The following is a 16,756-nucleotide window of genomic DNA, read 5'->3' as shown; positions in this document are numbered from 1 at the left end:
TGAATTTATCTTTGTCCCTTATGCTTGTTGAAGTTCACACCTGACACTACGTACAGCGAACTTTGACAGAAACTAAAAATATGAAATGCAATATTTTGTCGATTTAAATTAAAAAAAATTTTTTTTGCATGATTAAACTCAGTGGTTGTGTTTTTACATGAGTGGAGCTGCGACACACATCTCGCACACATAGAAGGAACATACAACTGAATACACGAGACACAACACAGAACTGTAAGACAAGACAAACACAGCCATTGAGCTTTGGAAAGTGCCGTCACTCCCTAGGGCACCCTGCGTACCAGCAACACCATAACAATGGTATAGCATTTCCTAATAATGAATTTCCTCCTCCCATGAATGCCAGCAACCTTGGTGGATTGTCCGTGCTCTTATCCTTTGAAATGCTGAACGTCAAGCAAGAAAAGCAGCACGTACCATTTTTAAATTCTTTGGTATGACTCGGCCAGGGTTTGAACCACCAAACTCGGAGCGGACGCTCTTACCATGACACCACTGACTGCACTATCTTGTCTAAATCTAAAGAAATGTTTTTGAAAAAATTTTTATTTAATGAAACAATTTGTGAGTGTGCAGTAGCTGTAGGTGCTGTGATTATGCTTTGCATTTTTAGCAATGCCTGTGCACTCATTTACCTATACGAGCCACACAACACCACGTTGGAATCGGCCACAAGCAGCTTCTCGGACGAGCGACCGGAGAACTTCATCCCACTCCTACTGGTGTACACGCTTCCCTGGATGGTTCTCACTCGCATTCTCTGTCACATGCAGTCAGTTTGACATCCTCAGAATGATACTTCCATTGCTTTGTACCACATCATTTAGACTTTCATCAAATGTTCATAAATTTCTTTATTCTATGCATTGACATAAATACACGTGTCCAAAGATTGTATCAATAAATGCAAGAAACTCAGAATATCAACTTCATACATGTAATGTTGACTCGACTATTTGACGATCACCAGACATAACCCCCCTTGATTTTTATTCTGGAGGGGTTTGTCAAAGATGTTGTCTGCAACACCAAGGTGGCAAACCTGCAGGATCTTCGTTCTCGGATCACAGCTGCATGCACACTGGTGGATGCAAACATGCTGAGCCAAACTTGGCAAGAACTCGTGTACCACTTTTACGTCCTGCGCGTGACAAACCGAGCTCACATGGAAGTGTATTGATGGTGTGCACAAAACTTTATGAGCTTCTGTATCATTGTATCATTTGTAGTTCTCAATATATTGTTATGGTTGGAGAGGTAGATGGAGGAATTTAATGCGACAGTTAGGATTGAACAGAGTTGTTTGGTCCGTGGATGTGAAGGAGACATCTCAATGTAATTAAGCAGGGAAACTGTGAGCTTAAGTGTTACGTGTCACCACGGGGGTGGTGCAGTGTCAATTAGATAGGGATTAAGGATATGTTCCCCCGTATGTAATTACACCCCTGTGATTTTTTCCCTATTTTTTTGTATTACAACCGGGCTGCATGACCAAGTAGGAAGAAGCCCCGCCTCCAAGGGTGATGGGCGAAGTCACGCCCCCAAGTCTGATGATGGGCGTGACGTGAATGGCAGGAGGAAAAAGAGTGTGTAGGAGGCAGGCGATCAGAGAGGACAGAGAAGCAGCTCATAGCAAGGAGGAACGCATGAGTGCAGAGTGAGGGACGCACACGGTGAGGTCGAGAAAGAGCGTAGCTCGGAGATGGCCTGTAAGAACAGGGCTTTACAGCTGGCTTTCCTTCGACACATGAAGAAGATGGCACAATTCTTGTATTCGTGCTGAGGCAATTTGGCTGGCTTACTGAGCAAGACGTTGGCCATTGGTTCTTGGTTGGGTCATGAGAGACGGACTTTGGAGCCTTGTGTATGTCAAACAGTGGGTCGGTGAGGACTATTGACGCACGAAGCAGCTGCACAGGGTCTCTGAGCCTTGGTGTTGAATACTGCTCACAAATTACCTGATGATCGTTCCCACTGCAAGAGAGTGGCTCAGCGCCATTTTGTATGGGTCTACACGTGCGAAACGAAGCGCCTCAATTCCACCTTCATAAAGACCATCTCTGTATCAAGCTTAGTGCCAGAATAAAGGAAGGATTTTATTTTATTTCATTTCCCCATGTCTGTATTTAAGTCTGTGTGTAGAGGCACCTTGACTTAGACTTTAGTTTACCTTACATATTATTATATTCTGATTACCGGGCGTAGTGGCGTACGCCTGTAATCCAGCTACTTGGAGGCTTGGGTTGGAGGATCGCTTGAGGGTGGGAGCTCTGTGCTGAGCCGCGCTATGAGAGGGTGTAGGGCAGCCTGGAATCATGGTGAAACCCCATCCTTATCCCTGTGTCATAAGAGGCGACCAGGGTTGCGTCAGGAAGGGCATCCGGCGTAAAACCTGTGCCAAATCAGTATGCGGATCATAACGGATGATCCGCTGTGGCGACCCCTAATGGGAGCAGCCGAAAGATGAACAACATTATTATATTCTGATTATTGTCGTTTGTAAATATGCGTCTATTTTCGTGAAATTCCATAGTTATTTATGTTGTGTACATATATTTGTCATGGGGTTTGAGTATAAACTCCCCTGTGCTGTGCTTCCCCCTGCCAGGTCGCTCTGCCATTGCACCCCGCCCCTCGTGCACGTGTTATAATCTCTGAGGATCAGTGTCCACCTCCTATTGGCTATCCAGGCTGGTGGTGTTGACCACCCATCACCACAGTTTGGGTTGGAGGGTTTAACCTGGACCACCAACTCCACGACAATATTAACAACCGAAGTTGTTCAGGTCTTTCCAGAACACGCTCTATGGATGTGTCTATTTTACACACATACTAGTTGAGAGAGAGTGTGTTTTTTTTTTTGATGCTCATTGGACATAGTCCAAACCATAGCATCACCTCCAACATCAAGGCCTTGGCCTGGTGACTATCAAATAGACAAAGATTATATGATCATCAGTTAACCGTCAAATGTTACCACTGATCCAGATTTCGAGCTTATTTGCTCTCATCAGGATGGCATGCCAATAAAGACCACATTTGTCGTTTATACATCAGATGCACCTCATAACTGTTATGGTGAGCAGCACTAAGGATTATGTCTCACACGGTAAAACCGCATAATCCGCACAGAACAACCATCCGTCTCCCACCCAGACAATTGTTCCTGCGAATGCAAACCATTCAACCAGAAGGCGCGTGATGTGATCAGCCGGAAAATCAAAACATGTGGAGTGTGACGAGCATTCTGCGGATCCCCATTGAGCACAGTCCACATCACAGTCCACACACACGGTGCATCTGAAGCATAAATGATGAATGTGGTCTTTATTGGTTCGATATTTAACAGTATGCCAACCTGGTGAGAGCAAATAAACCCGAAATCTGGATTGGTGGTTCCGTTTGATGTTAAACTGATGATGACCATATAATCTTTGTCTGTTTGACAGAGTCACTGGGCTGAGGCCTAGTCTGTGTTGGAGGCGACGCTTTGGTGTGGACTGTGTCTAATGGGGAATGGCGGAGTGCTCATCACATTCTTTATATTTTCAGCATCATTCCAATCACAAATTGGAAGGGCACTCGGGGAGCGCATACCTCCACCATGTAATGTTTGATCCACGAGAACATATCGGGCCCAATACATTTTTGAAATATCATCCTATACAGGACTATATCGTTTTTGGCCTCATCTCTCAATGGTGAAGAATCACTTTGAAAATTAAATAATTCACGTATCCGGATCCGGATTCCGATCTTCACCAAAATTGAACCAATTTGTCGCGGTCACACACCCAACCTGTCTACCAACTTTCATCTGAATCCATCCACAACTTTTTGAGATATCGTGCTATATATTAGTTTAGCCCAGTCTCTCAATGGTGAAGAATCACTGAAAAAATTATCGGATCCGGATTTGGATGTTCACCAAAATTGAATTGATTCTTCCTTGTCACATGCCCAATGTGTCCACCAAATTTCATCCGGATCCATCCACAACTTTTTGAGACCAGTCTTTGTATTTGTTTAGCCCTACCTCTCGATGGTGAAGAATCACTTAAAAAATTATCAGATCCGGATTCGGATCTTCACCAAAATTGAATCGATTCTTCCTTGTCACACGCCCAACGTGTCCACCATGTTTCGTCCGAATCCGTCCACAACTTTTTGAGATATCGTGCTGTGTATCATTTTTTCCCGATCTCTCATTGGTGAAGAATCACTTAAAATTACAGTAGTCGGTTCCGGATCCAGATCGTAACCAAAATCGAATCGCTTCGCCCTTGTCACACACCCGACCTGCCTTCCAAATTTTATCCGGATCCGTCCACCACTTTTTGAGATATCCTGCACACAAACAAGCAAATGAAATTGCTCGTTGAGCAAGGAATTGCTGGAATAACTTTGTCATATCTCCATGATCTCTGAAAAAACAAAAACCTGGAAATCAATTTGGTTCTTATAAGTCGATAGTGCTACTGTTTAATGAGTTATAGCACTTAGTTTGGTCATGATCATAACTTGGAAGTCAATCGGACTTGAAATTGCGTTTTTATCGCAATTTGAAAGTTTTGACCCAACCCCCCTGACATTTGACCCCCGACCGCTAAGAAGGGTGTTGGTGTGACACCCCAATGAGACATATGCTTGGATGCAGAATTGGAAGATGCACATTTTGGATTTGGTTTGAAGTCGATACGACCATTTTAGCGGACGTTATTACGAAAATAAGAATTTCGGTTTTTCTTTGAGCGTGACCTTGACCTTTGACCTCGATTCACCAAAAACGACGTGTCTAAGTTGGACCATGGCCGACGTCTGTACCCAGTTTGGTCATGATCGCTGAAACGGTGTGGCTGCTACAGGGTAAACAAACACACAAACAAACAGACAGACAGACACACAGAATGACACACACAACCGACCAACATAATTGCTGAAATCCGAAGGATTCCGGTAATTAACAAGAAAAAGAGCAATCACAGATTGCGGACCCTCGCCAGGATTTGTTTTGTGTGTTGTGTTGTGTGGTGTTTGTGTAGTTTTGTGTGGTGGATTTTATGTGGCATTTGTGTACTAGTGTGTTATGTAATTAATAAGAGACATAATTAGAACTGCCACTTTATAAATGCTGGCAGTGATGACTGGTTCAGTGAAAAAACAATATGGCTGCCAAATCACGTGACCGATGGTGTCATTCCAAAATGTTTGTGGACCATTATATCCATAGATGACCCTCAAAGATTTTCATACTGATCGGATGTAGAGTTCTACATATGCAATTATGACATCATAATGAAGGCATCTATGACGTCATAAAAATTACACTAATTCGCGTTGAGTACTTGCTATGTGCCAAGTTGCAATTTTTTTTTCATGGTGCGGTTACAGAGAGACAGAGGTCCAAAGTTTTTTTTTTTCCCATTTTTCAACATGGCTGCCACAAAACGTGACCTATGACAACATAATTATCATTAAAACATTCTACATGAGTAGTCGCACCAATGGTGAAAATTGTCTCAATCCGACAAGCGGTTGTGGAGAAAAACACGAAAGTTCTGTGTGGCCAAACAGACAAACAAACAAGAAGATGATGTCGTGCAGAGCACGATACTTGCAAAATCCATAAAACAAATTTGATGTCAAAAATAATTGGTGGTTGAATTCAATGACCAAATATGCAACTCCTCTTCAAATTTCAAGTGAATCGGATGAAAATTGACAATTTTAGAAACTCGGCCTCTGTTGAACTTTTGGTCAATGTTGACCTCCAAAATAATTGGCTGGTTGAATTCAGTGACATGAAATATCAATCCTCTTCAAATTTCCAGTCAATCAGATGAAAATTGAGGATTTTAGAAATACCATCTTACTTTTTGACCTTTTGTTGTGTGCTGACCTTAAAAATAATTGGTTGATTGAATTCATTGACCTGAAATATAAATCCTCTTAATTTCAAGTCAATCAGATGAAAATTGAGGATTTTAGAAATACCATCTTACTTTTTGACCTTTTGTTGTGTGCTGACCTTAAAAAATAATTGGTTGATTGAATTGATTGACCTGAAATATAAATCCTCTTTTAATTGCAAGTCAATCGGATGAAAATTGAGGATTTTATATTAGAAATCTCGCCTAAGTTGTTGACCTTTGGCCAATGTTGACTTTTTGATCTTTACATCTCAAAAAACAATAGGCTTCTGCCTGATGACAAACTCTACCATGTGGTGAAGTTTCATGTAGATAGGTTTGAAATTGTAACCTGTAGGCGACAAACAGACAGATAGACAGACAGAAAAACAAAATCGACTAACCAATGTACTTGAAAAATCTTCGATTTTGCAAGTAATAAATGGATCCAAATGCAATATCCTCTCCTTCGGCGAGGGTCATAAACAGACAGGGTGGGGTTAAAACATAACCCCCTTCACCTTCGGTGGCAGAGGTAAAAACTATACCATGAATATAACAAAATACAAACACTCGTGAGGTAAACAAATATAGACGCTGTTCTCATTTGAGAACCAACACAGATGAATCTGCCAGCGAGAAAGGACAGATATAAAACACTTCATACGGATTAAAAATTTAAATCATAATTGTATTGAGAAATTTATGAAACCTCCCACCGACCTTGGAATAGATAAAAGTGGGGTCGTTCGTGTGGAAACCCAGAATCACAATTGTATTGAGATATTATCAAACCAGCGAATGTTTCTGCTGAACCCGGGATTGTGTTTACTCCCGGATCGATAGTGTTATCGATAGTGTTAGTATGATTGTGTTGAAGTATTTATGAAACCTCCCACCCACATTAGGGCATCTGCTGTGACCCCAAAACGTTCCACAGAAGGTTTGGGGCTACCCCCAAAACTGAGGGTGAAGTTGGGGGACAGACGGACAGACAATCCTGCTTTACAATTATATACGTATATAAATATATATATATATATATATATATATATATATATATATATATATATATATATAATGTATATACCAAGGTGTCAGAAGTAGCGCCTGATTTCTGTCAGTTGATTGTTTGTTTGCCATTTGTATTACAGTGTACAAGAAGGTAGAAATAAATGAATGACATGTTTGTCGAACCATGTATTCAATAAAAAAATTATTATGGAACTGCACCAAGCTGTTTTACTAGCAATTTTCAAAGTGCCCTCCCTCGTGATCGATGCACAATTGCAGCCGAGCAGGCACAGAGCGGCACACACGTCTGCAGAGTTCGATATCAATTTCCTCAAACTTTGCAGTGATTTGAGCCTTCAATTCCTGAATGGTACAAGGCTTTTCACGACAAACAAGGTCTTTCATGAGCCCCCCCAAAGAAAGAAATCTGGAGGTGTAAGGTCTGGGGAGCATGCCGGCCACTCGATCGGACTGCGGCGGCCGATCCACTTTTGGGAAAGTTTTCATCAAGCCACTGATGAACATAACGTCCATAATGAGGTGGAGCTCCATCATGCTGGAAATAAAAGTCCTGATCTTGTACCCTGGGCCAAAAGAAGGTTTGCAGCATATCCAGGTAAATTTCTGCAGTGACATCCCTCAAAGAAAAAGGGTCCAATTATCCCTAATGGAGATATGGCTGCTCAAACTGTTACTCCAGGTAAATTTACCTCCTTCTCAACTGTCACTCTTGGGTTATTCGCAGCCCAGTAGACACAATTGTGTCTGTTAATTGTGCCATTAAGCTTAAAACATACCTCATCTGACCACCAGATGTTGTCTAGCATTGTATCCTCCTCGTGAAGTTTAGCTAAGAACTCTTCGCAAAATTGAAGATGGCGGTCGTCATCTCCATCATGAAGAGCATGCAGTAAGCATGGATGTAAGGTTTCCATTTTTTCTGGTGAACGATACGGATAACACTTGATTGGCTCACTTCCAACTCTGCAGATAAACGGCGAGTTGACTTTTACGGACTTTGTTCCAGTCTTCTGATGGCTTCTTCAGCCTTAGCTACATTCGTTGCCATTTTCAGACGACCGGACTTCTTTGCAGTGGCTATGATCCTGTTGCTTCAAATTTCTCGATAATGAATCGTATGTTTCTTCCCTGAGGTGGGTTAATATCGAATTCCTGTGCCAAACGGCATGCTGCCATCGTTGGTTGTTCATTACATTTGTAGTAATGTTTCACGGCCGCAATGCGTTGATTCATTAAAAGGTAATTCATAGTTCAATTTTGTGCAAATTCAGTAACTTTCCAAACTCGCAGCAATAACCTGCAAAACAAAATCAAAAATAAATAAATTACGAATATTAATAATCTGCAAGACAATTATTAACAACATGACTTCCCAGAAAGAATCTGACAGCCGAAAAAAGAGAAATCGGGCGCTACTTTTGACTCACTATATATATATATATATATATATATATATATATATATATATATATATATTGATGTACACATTTATATACAGACAATTACATAAATATATATATATATATATATATATATATATATATATTTTAATACATAAATGATATATATTTTATATACATTTATATATATTGAAACAAATACATATTGTTGTGGTTGAGGAAATTCGCAAACCACCATTCAGGTCCCATAGGTGAGATATCTCTGTAAGTATATGTGTAGTTAGCCCAAACCCATTGTTTAGAGGGAATAAATGTCATTCATTCGGGCTGCGACCCTTTTAGATAGTCGTTTTTCTTTTACTATCTTTATTTTGGACCAACCGCCATTACTACCACCACCAACCACGTCTCAACAGCCATCACACAACAACCACCAACCGCAACGCCGCTTCACAACAACAACAACAACGCCAACAGCCACGACCTTTACCGTCACATCTCGCTCTCGCAACCATCGCATCACCGCCATTCCCGCGCCGCTTGTGGGCACCGATCCTGGACTCGTACAGGGCGCGCACCGAGCAGCGGGTGCAAAAAGCGGCCTTTCCGAGAAATCGGATCAAGAATGATTCACGCCCACTTTTCCTCTGTCCAATGGGGAGCGTGGCTCCGCCCCCGAGCCGTTCCTGATCCAAAAATCTGCATATGATTTCTCCTGTCGGACTATAAAGCGCCGAGCGCAGAGCGAATCGAGGCAGTTGGGAAGAGTTGAAGAGTTGAGTGTTTCGGAAGAGTTGGAGAGTTGTGGCGGCGGCGAAATCAGCCGAGAGAGTGTTTGTCGGGGTCCGGAGAGGCTGGAGAAGCCAAGAAGCTTTGTGGAGGTCTGCGCTCGTGTCAGAGTCGGGGAGCTGCGGAGAGGGGAGGCCGGTAACGCGGTCGAGGTCGCAGTGGCGTCGCTCGTCGCGGGACCCAAGCCAGCCAGATATCCTCCTTCCCCCGAGCATCAACAACCCCCCCCTGTTTCCCCCCGCGCTGAGATAGTGTGAGAAGGGGGCCCCGTTCCCACCCCATTCCAGGCAGTGCCAGCGAGGACCGCGGAGTCGGGGCGCCGCCGCCATTTTGCGGCTCATCACCAGACGGGTAGGCTCGACGCGGTCTCGGCCCCCGGCCCGTCTGCCCCCTTGTAGTTGAGGGTGGCCTCTTCCTTTTTCTTTTGCTTTGGAGTATATGTGTTGTCGGCACCGTCTGTGAAGTAAAACTGTGTAAGTGTTGCCATGTGCTCGCGTAGTCGGTACTAGATCTGCATTGTGTCTCTTTTGTTGCATTTGCTTTTTGTACATAATTGTTGTGTTACTTTTACATTTGCTTTTGGTGCATAATTGTTGTAATTGTATATGTGTGCTTTCCGTTTGCCGCGGAATAAACGTGCTTTATGTTGAACTGTTTTTCCCGTTTCGCTTCGTCTTTTCTTTAATTGAATCTCCATCTTACTTCACGTAAAGGGTTGGTCGTGGGCTAAATACGCCCGATAATTAATCGGAACCGTCGAGGTTGACGATAACACCGCTCGGTTATCCCGATAGTACGGAACGGGTCGCTTAAAGTGGCCCGTGTCCGAAGTCGACCTGCGGCGAGGTGCGATCGCCCGGTCTACCCTCCGTGTGGGTACTTAGGTAGGTCGAATTTGGCGAACAACCCTATCCCACGCAGGGGGGGGCGATTGGCACGATCGTGGTGAGGCCGAAAGGCCCACCCGTGACTAGTTCCCGGCGTTAGTCCGAGAGGGTCACGACGGGATTGTCCGTCCGGTGGGCGACGTGCCGCGATTCGAGTTACGTGGCCGCTCGCACGCCGGCGGGCGCGAAAACGCAACACTGTTGTCAGGAGTGGGACACAAACCCATCCCCCTCCTCGCGGCACTGGTGTCGGAGAGCGGGAAAACGGGCTCTCCTGTCTCCAGCTAAATTCACGGGAATCGGTCCAGGGGTGAGAGGAGCGACCCCCGATTCCCTCCAAATTACGAGCGATTCAAATTAACCCTTTACGAGAAATAAGATGGCGTCTCAAGGCGAGCGGGAGCCGGGGGTATTAGAAATGGATTTAGAATGTGTAGAATCCATGGTCCAGGATGAAAACCCCATGCAGGAAATGTTGGTTGTGCAGGAACACGAACTCCCCCAACTGAACCCAGAGCCCGAAATAGGTGCGGCGGCGGCCGCGGTGTATGACACCTCCCTCCCCCTCTCCGCCAAAACCCCCCGATCCTTGCTGAATCGGCTCAGCTGAGTGCACCCGACATGGCCCAGCTATGCGCCATGCTGGCAGGAATCAGTGGGGACATGCACGAAATGAAAACGAAAATGGATACAAACACAAACGAAATGAAAGGCATGAACAAGAAAATGAACGAAGTGAAAACAAAAATGTATACAAACACAAACGAAATAAAACGCATGAACGAAAAGATGGATGGAAAAGATGGAACACAAACGAAGTGAAGGTGAATATGGAACAAACGCACTCAAAATGAAGGAAGAAATGAAAGAGCTGCGGGGTGAGACGCAGAATATGGGCCGAAGCCTGCAGGCGGGCATGAAGGCCGTTACCAGGGAGTTTAAAATGGCGACTCCACGTGTGGGAGCGAACGAGCTGGGAGGGAGTGCAACGGCTGTCGGGCCCGCGGTGGAGGCGGGTAAGGAGAAAATAATTTGGGGGACATGTTGGGCGAGAAGCGTGACGGTGACTGAGAGGGAAAAACTAATTGGGGTGACGGAGACGTGCACGAGGGAGATAAGAGACGAGGTGAAAGGAATTGCGAGGGAGAGAAAAGAACAATTAAGACGGAAAGCAAGGATGAGGTACGCGGAGATCGTGAAAGAGCAAGGAGTGAAACAGAGGGAAGGACGGGAGCGACTTAAGGAGAAAGCAAGGTTGACCTACATAAAGATAAGGGAAAGACGCCAGAAAGAAGCAGAGACTAATAGACACGAGGGGACAACAGAAACTAATAAATGTACAGAGACACGGGAGATGGGAACGATAGAGGAAAGACTACACGATGAAAACGGGGTGGAAGAAACTAAAGACGAACACACACACACGGAGGTGGTGGAGGATAATGGGGGTGAGCTGGCGGACCGTGCAGGGACCCGGTGCGAGCAGCAGGATAGCCTCCTTCAGGAACGAGGGGAGGGAGTATTCCCCCTTGAGGCGAGTCACGACCAGGTGGGTTCGGTCGTGCTTTGCGAGGTTGAGGGGACGGGTGCTGTGGACAGGTGCACGGAGAGCTTGGGGGGTATAGAGGCCCCGGAGACCCTTGTGGGGACACGAATCCCCAGTGTGGTTGTCCCGGTGTGTGTGGTGTCGAGGTGTGTGTTCACGAGTGTGGCGAAATGCGTGCTGCAACGCACGCATAGCGTGGGTGCAAGGGCGTGTGTGAGAGCGACCGGGTGGGTGACAAAGACCCCGTGTGTGGAAGCGACCCCGTGTGTGAGTGGTGTGGTGGTAAGTGTGCAGAAGGGCGTGCTTCCCAGCGCGCTGTGTGTGAGTGAAACACCGCGGTTGAGTGCCCCCGCGTGTGTGAGTGAGGCACGGTGTATGAGTGAGGCACCGCGGATGAGTGCCCCCGCGTGTGTGAGTGAGGCACGGTGTATGAGTGAGGCACCGCGGATGAGTGCCCCCGCGTGTGTGAGTGGTATGGTTTGTGTGAGGGAAATGGCACGAGTGAGTGAAAGGCCGCGAGTGAGTGGAGCCACGTGTGCAAGGGAAATGGCATGCGTGAGTGAGCGGCCGAGTGTGAGAGAGACAGCGTGTGCAAGGTCGCTGTGTGTGAGGGAGATGTCGGTGGGCATGTGTGAACATGCAGCCGCGTCTCCCGGGGTGAATGTAATGGAATGGTGTATGAGCGTCGTGGCACGCGGGAGTGCGTGGGTCGAATGGCGACGGAGACTGCGACAGAGGGACAAAAGCCGGGTAGCGGCTGGAGCTGTTTCGGGGACCGTGCCGGGTTCGCCCAGCAGCGAGCGCGAGGTCCGTGCTGTGCAACGCACGAGGCCCCCACGTGCTCGCTTGCGAGAGTGAAGTCCCGGTCCGGAAACGCACGCGGTGGATTTGCCGATCCTGCGGACGGACAAAGTTTAGGCAGGATTATGGATTTGGACCGGATGGGTTCTCTACGCGGGCGAGTGTGTGTTAAGCTCCAACGGGCAAAGCACATGTGTTCGCGTGGGGAACCCCTCGAGACGTGGGGCTTGTTTTTTTTTTATGCGAACGGTGACGTCATGGCTGCACGTGGGGTTGGAATCCGGCCGGAGGGGTATCCCTGCCGGATGGCACCGTCTAAGGAGGGACGAGGTACACGTGCAGCTGCATGACGTCACGGGCAGGTGCAAAGTGCACGAGCTGTGAGTTGCCGCGCTGGTGATGCGCAAAATTTGAAAAAAAATAATCAAGCCTCGCTTTCGGGTGAACAGGATTCCCGGGCAAGGGGTGGATGATCTCCTTGGCCAGGGCACAGGATGGAAACTAGTTAGAGGGAAGGGTTAGCTTAGCTAGACCGGCTCCATTGGGGCAGGGGTAACTCCTCATGGGGCCCATGGAATGGACGAGTTAGAGGGATTTTAGTTGAGATTTAGGGTGGGAAAATGGGAAATAAGGATTTGGAGACAGAGACAGACTTGCGAACGTATAGAAGGGACGTAGTTTAGCTACGTAGTGTTAAAAGGAACGTGCTGTAGTGTAAGGGACGACGTGGGAGCACGAGTTAGTTAGGGGATGTAGTTAGCAGGATGGCAGAGTTCAGCGGTGTGTGTGTTGAAGAGTTGTGAGGTGAGTACTTGGTGAGTGAGTGAGGCCAGCGGGTCTGTGTGTATGGAGCGAATGGGGACTGCATGGTGCGATGAGTGATTGGGGGGAGGAGTGACTCCCGCCCAAGGGACCCCGGGGTCAGTGTAGAGTGAGTTAGGGGGTTAGTCAAATTTACAAAATGGAGGTCGTTTTGTTGTTGGTGGGGAAGTAGGCTCGAAACCTGTTTGGAGGGGTGCAGGAGCCCTGTTGACGGGCTGGGAGCGTGGCTGCGAAAGGTGAGTATCGCTGAATGGGTACCCCGGGCACCAGGCTAGTCGGCCGTGGTAGGCCAAGGGCCCATGGGGGGCCGGGATAGCGTAGTGGGCACGGGTGCGCCCGCTTGGTGCGGGGGCCCGGGGCGCCGTTAGCCGCGTGGGCAGTGTTGTGGGCACGGGTGACCCACGGAAAGGGGCCTGGGAAGCCAGCCTGCCACGTGTGCGTTTCAGGGGAGGTGCCATGGGGGGCACTCCCCGGTGTTAAGGGAGCTGGTAGGCTCGGAGGCAGTGTAGTGCCCGGGGGTGCCATAGCTGGAGATTCGGCAGAGGGTCGTGCCTGCCAAAGGGAGCCACGCGTCCCAGCCATGAGACCGTGTGAGGGCACGGGAAGAAAATTGGGGGGCGAGGCCCGAAATTGTAAGGACACTAACACAGGCGACGGGAATCTGGGTTTATAGAACCAATAGTTTAAGCGAGAGGCGCTTGTTGAAAGCCCCGGGGTAGTTTAACAGTTAAATGGATAGGGTAGATTAGGAAGTGTACCCCTCCGCACCATCCATCCCCTCGCTCTCGTTGTGGGCCGCTGGACCCACTTTGGTTATAGATCGCTGAAGTCTGGGGAGGCCATCCTGAGGCTTCGTTGGGCCTCGGCACAGGACGCTAGCTCTCCCTTGTTCCCCACCGGGAAGGGAACGTAGGGGTTGGGAGTAGGCTAGGTGACAGGATAGGTTGGGTGACAGGACAGGACAGTGACAAAAAAAAAGTTGGGGCTAAATTGGGGTTTGACAAATTAAGGGAGTGGGTATAGACAGTGACAGGCAAAGGCGATAGGTTGGGAGGGAGACCGTCGAGTAGGTCCGAGCCCGCCTTCCGAGTGGCCAGCACCACCGCACTCCCTCCACCAACCTCCACTGAACGGCGAAGGCTGGCCAGCTTCATCGGCAGCTGTTGTTTTGCTGCAAGGCCTGTGCCGGCTGGATCGACTGCAGCTGATGTGCTGCAAGGCCTGTGCCGGCTGGATCGTCTGCAGCTGTTTTCTGCAAGGCCTGTGCCGGCCAGTTCATCTGCCGGCTGTGTTTGCCTGCAGCGGCCTTGTTCTGCAGGCTGTTTGCCTGATCACCTTTGCCATGCCATGCCCACTGCCCCTGTTCACCAACCCCGTTCAATTTTTGCTTTGCCCCCCCCTGTTCATTGCCATGTGCGCCAGGATCAGAAAGCAACAGTTTGCAAGCTGCGAGAACTGCTCTGTTGGCAGCTACAACACGGGCCTGCAGTGGCAGCCCGTGCACTGTGTTTGCGTCCATCCATTCATCCATCCATTCGTTGTGTTCATTGTGTGTGCCACTTGAGCTGGCACGGAGACAGCGTTTGTGCAGCTCATGCACCGTTGTGGTTCACTGCGTTCAGTTCAAAAGGGAAGGCCTTGGACTGCGTGTGAGCAGCCGGCCACGTTCCCTGTCACCTGCATTGTTTGAGTCAGAGACTGCATGCGAGCAGCCTGGCTCCCTGCTAACTGCTTTCTTTTTGCAGAGTTCATTGATCCTGGGCCATGGTTTAGTGTAAAATTTGTAAGTTAAGGTTAAGATGTACTGTACATATGAGTGCGCCCCCGGCATGTCTGTCTTAGCGCCGGCAATTTTATTTAAGTCGTCCGTGTGAGTGAGTTTGTTTAGGTAGTTACTCAGCCCTCAGGTTATTTATTTTGGGGACACGAATACCATGAATGTCGCACTCAGGGATCCGTAGGTAAAATGTACTAGGGGAGAACTACACATGATGGCACACGAAAATTTGACGACTCGGGACGAGTCTGTAAAAAGGGGAGGGGGTAGTGTTGTGGTTGAGGAAATTCGCAAACCACCATTCAGGTCCCATAGGTGAGATATCTCTGTAAGTATATGTGTAGTTAGCCCAAACCCGTTGTTTAGAGGGAATAAATGTCATTCATTCGGGCTGCGAACCTTTTAGATAGCCGTTTTTCTTTTACTATCTTTATTTTGGACCAACCGCCATTACTACCACCACCAACCACGTTTCAACAGCCATCACACAACAACCACCAACCGCAACGCCGCTTCACAACAACAACAACAACGCCAACAGCCACGACCTTTACCGTCACATCTCGCTCTCGCAACCATCGCATCACCGCCATTCCCGCGCCGCTTGTGGGCACCGATCCTGGACTCGTACAGGGCGCGCACCGAGCAGCGGGTGCAAAAAGCGGCCTTTCCGAGAAATCGGATCAAGAATGATTCACGCCCACTTTTCCTCTGTCCAATGGGGAGCGTGGCTCCGCCCCCGAGCCGTTCCTGATCCAAAAATCTGCATATGATTTCTCCTGTCGGACTATAAAGCGCCGAGCGCGGAGCGAATCGAGGCAGTTGGGAAGAGTTGAAGAGTTGAGTGTTTCGGAAGAGTTGGAGAGTTGTGGCGGCGGCGAAATCAGTCGAGAGAGTGTTTGTCGGGGTCCGGAGAGGCTGGAGAAGCCAAGAAGCTTTGTGGAGGTCTGCGCTCGTGTCAGAGTCGGGGATCTGCGGAGAGGGGAGGCCGGTAACGCGGTCGAGGTCGCAGTGGCGTCGCTCGTCACGGGACCCAAGCCAGCCAGATATCCTCCTTCCCCCGAGCATCAACAACCCCCCCTATTTCCCCCCGCGCTGAGATAGTGTGAGAAGGGGGCCCCGTTCCCACCCCATTCCAGGCAGTGCCAGCGAGGCCCGTGGAGTCGGGGCGCCGCCGCCATTTTGCGGCTCATCACCAGACGGGTAGGCTCGACGCGGTCTCGGCCCCAGGCCCGTCTGCCCCCTTGTAGTTGAGGGTGGCCTCTTCCTTTTTCTTTTGCTTTGGAGTATATGTGTTGTCGGCGCCGTCTGTGAAGTAAAACTGTGTAAGTGTTGCCGTGTGCTCGCGTAGTCGGTACTAGATCTGCATTGTGTCTCTTTTGTTGCATTTGCTTTTTGTGCATAATTGTTGTGTTACTTTTACATTTGCTTTTGGTGCATAATTGTTGTAATTGTATATGTGTGCTTTCCGTTTGCCGCGGAATAAATGTGCTTTATGTTGAACTGTTTTTCCCGTTTCGCTTCGTCTTTTCTTTAATTGAATCTCCATCTTACTTCACGTAAAGGGTTGGTCGTGGGCTAAATACGCCCGATAATTAATCGGAACCGTCGAGGTTGACGATAACACCGCTCGGTTATCCCGATAGTACGGAACGGGTCGCTTAAAGTGGCCCGTGTACGAAGTCGACCTGCGGCGAGGTGCGATCGCCCGGTCTACCCTCCGTGTGGGTACTTAGGTAGGTCGAATTTGGCGAACAACCCTATCCCAC

At 48.0% G+C, this 16,756-nt stretch overlaps 2 protein-coding genes across 7 annotated transcripts in view; one reads left to right on the top strand and one right to left on the bottom strand.

The window, feature by feature from the left end:
* Window positions 1–16,756, top strand: part of MTRF1L (mitochondrial translation release factor 1 like) — a 180,202-nt gene that overhangs the window by 65,519 nt on the left and 97,927 nt on the right. For 2 of the 5 annotated variants that reach the window (XM_085846851.1, XM_085846849.1), the window contains one exon: window positions 368–624. The exons of the other annotated variants lie outside the window; for them this stretch is intronic. In XM_085846851.1, coding sequence (XP_085702977.1) covers window positions 368–403 — 36 coding nt within the window. In that variant the 3' untranslated portion in view covers window positions 404–624. Of the gene's footprint in view, window positions 1–367; window positions 625–16,756 lie in introns of those variants that run through there. 5 annotated transcript variants of the gene reach the window in all.
* LOC147017321 (uncharacterized) overlaps window positions 1–16,756 on the bottom strand; it is an 87,149-nt gene that overhangs the window by 10,384 nt on the left and 60,009 nt on the right. For both annotated transcript variants that reach the window (XM_085846840.1, XM_085846839.1), the window contains exon 3: window positions 657–781. In XM_085846840.1, the coding sequence (XP_085702966.1) occupies window positions 657–781 (125 nt within the window). The remainder of the gene's footprint in view (window positions 1–656; window positions 782–16,756) is intronic.

This window comes from Eptatretus burgeri, chromosome 11, assembly GCF_056783735.1.
Source record: "Eptatretus burgeri isolate ZD-2024b chromosome 11, Ebu_testis_v1, whole genome shotgun sequence".
In the NCBI taxonomy this organism is placed as follows: Eukaryota; Metazoa; Chordata; class Myxini; order Myxiniformes; family Myxinidae; genus Eptatretus; species Eptatretus burgeri.
This window is presented reverse-complemented; position numbering and strand designations above follow the sequence as displayed.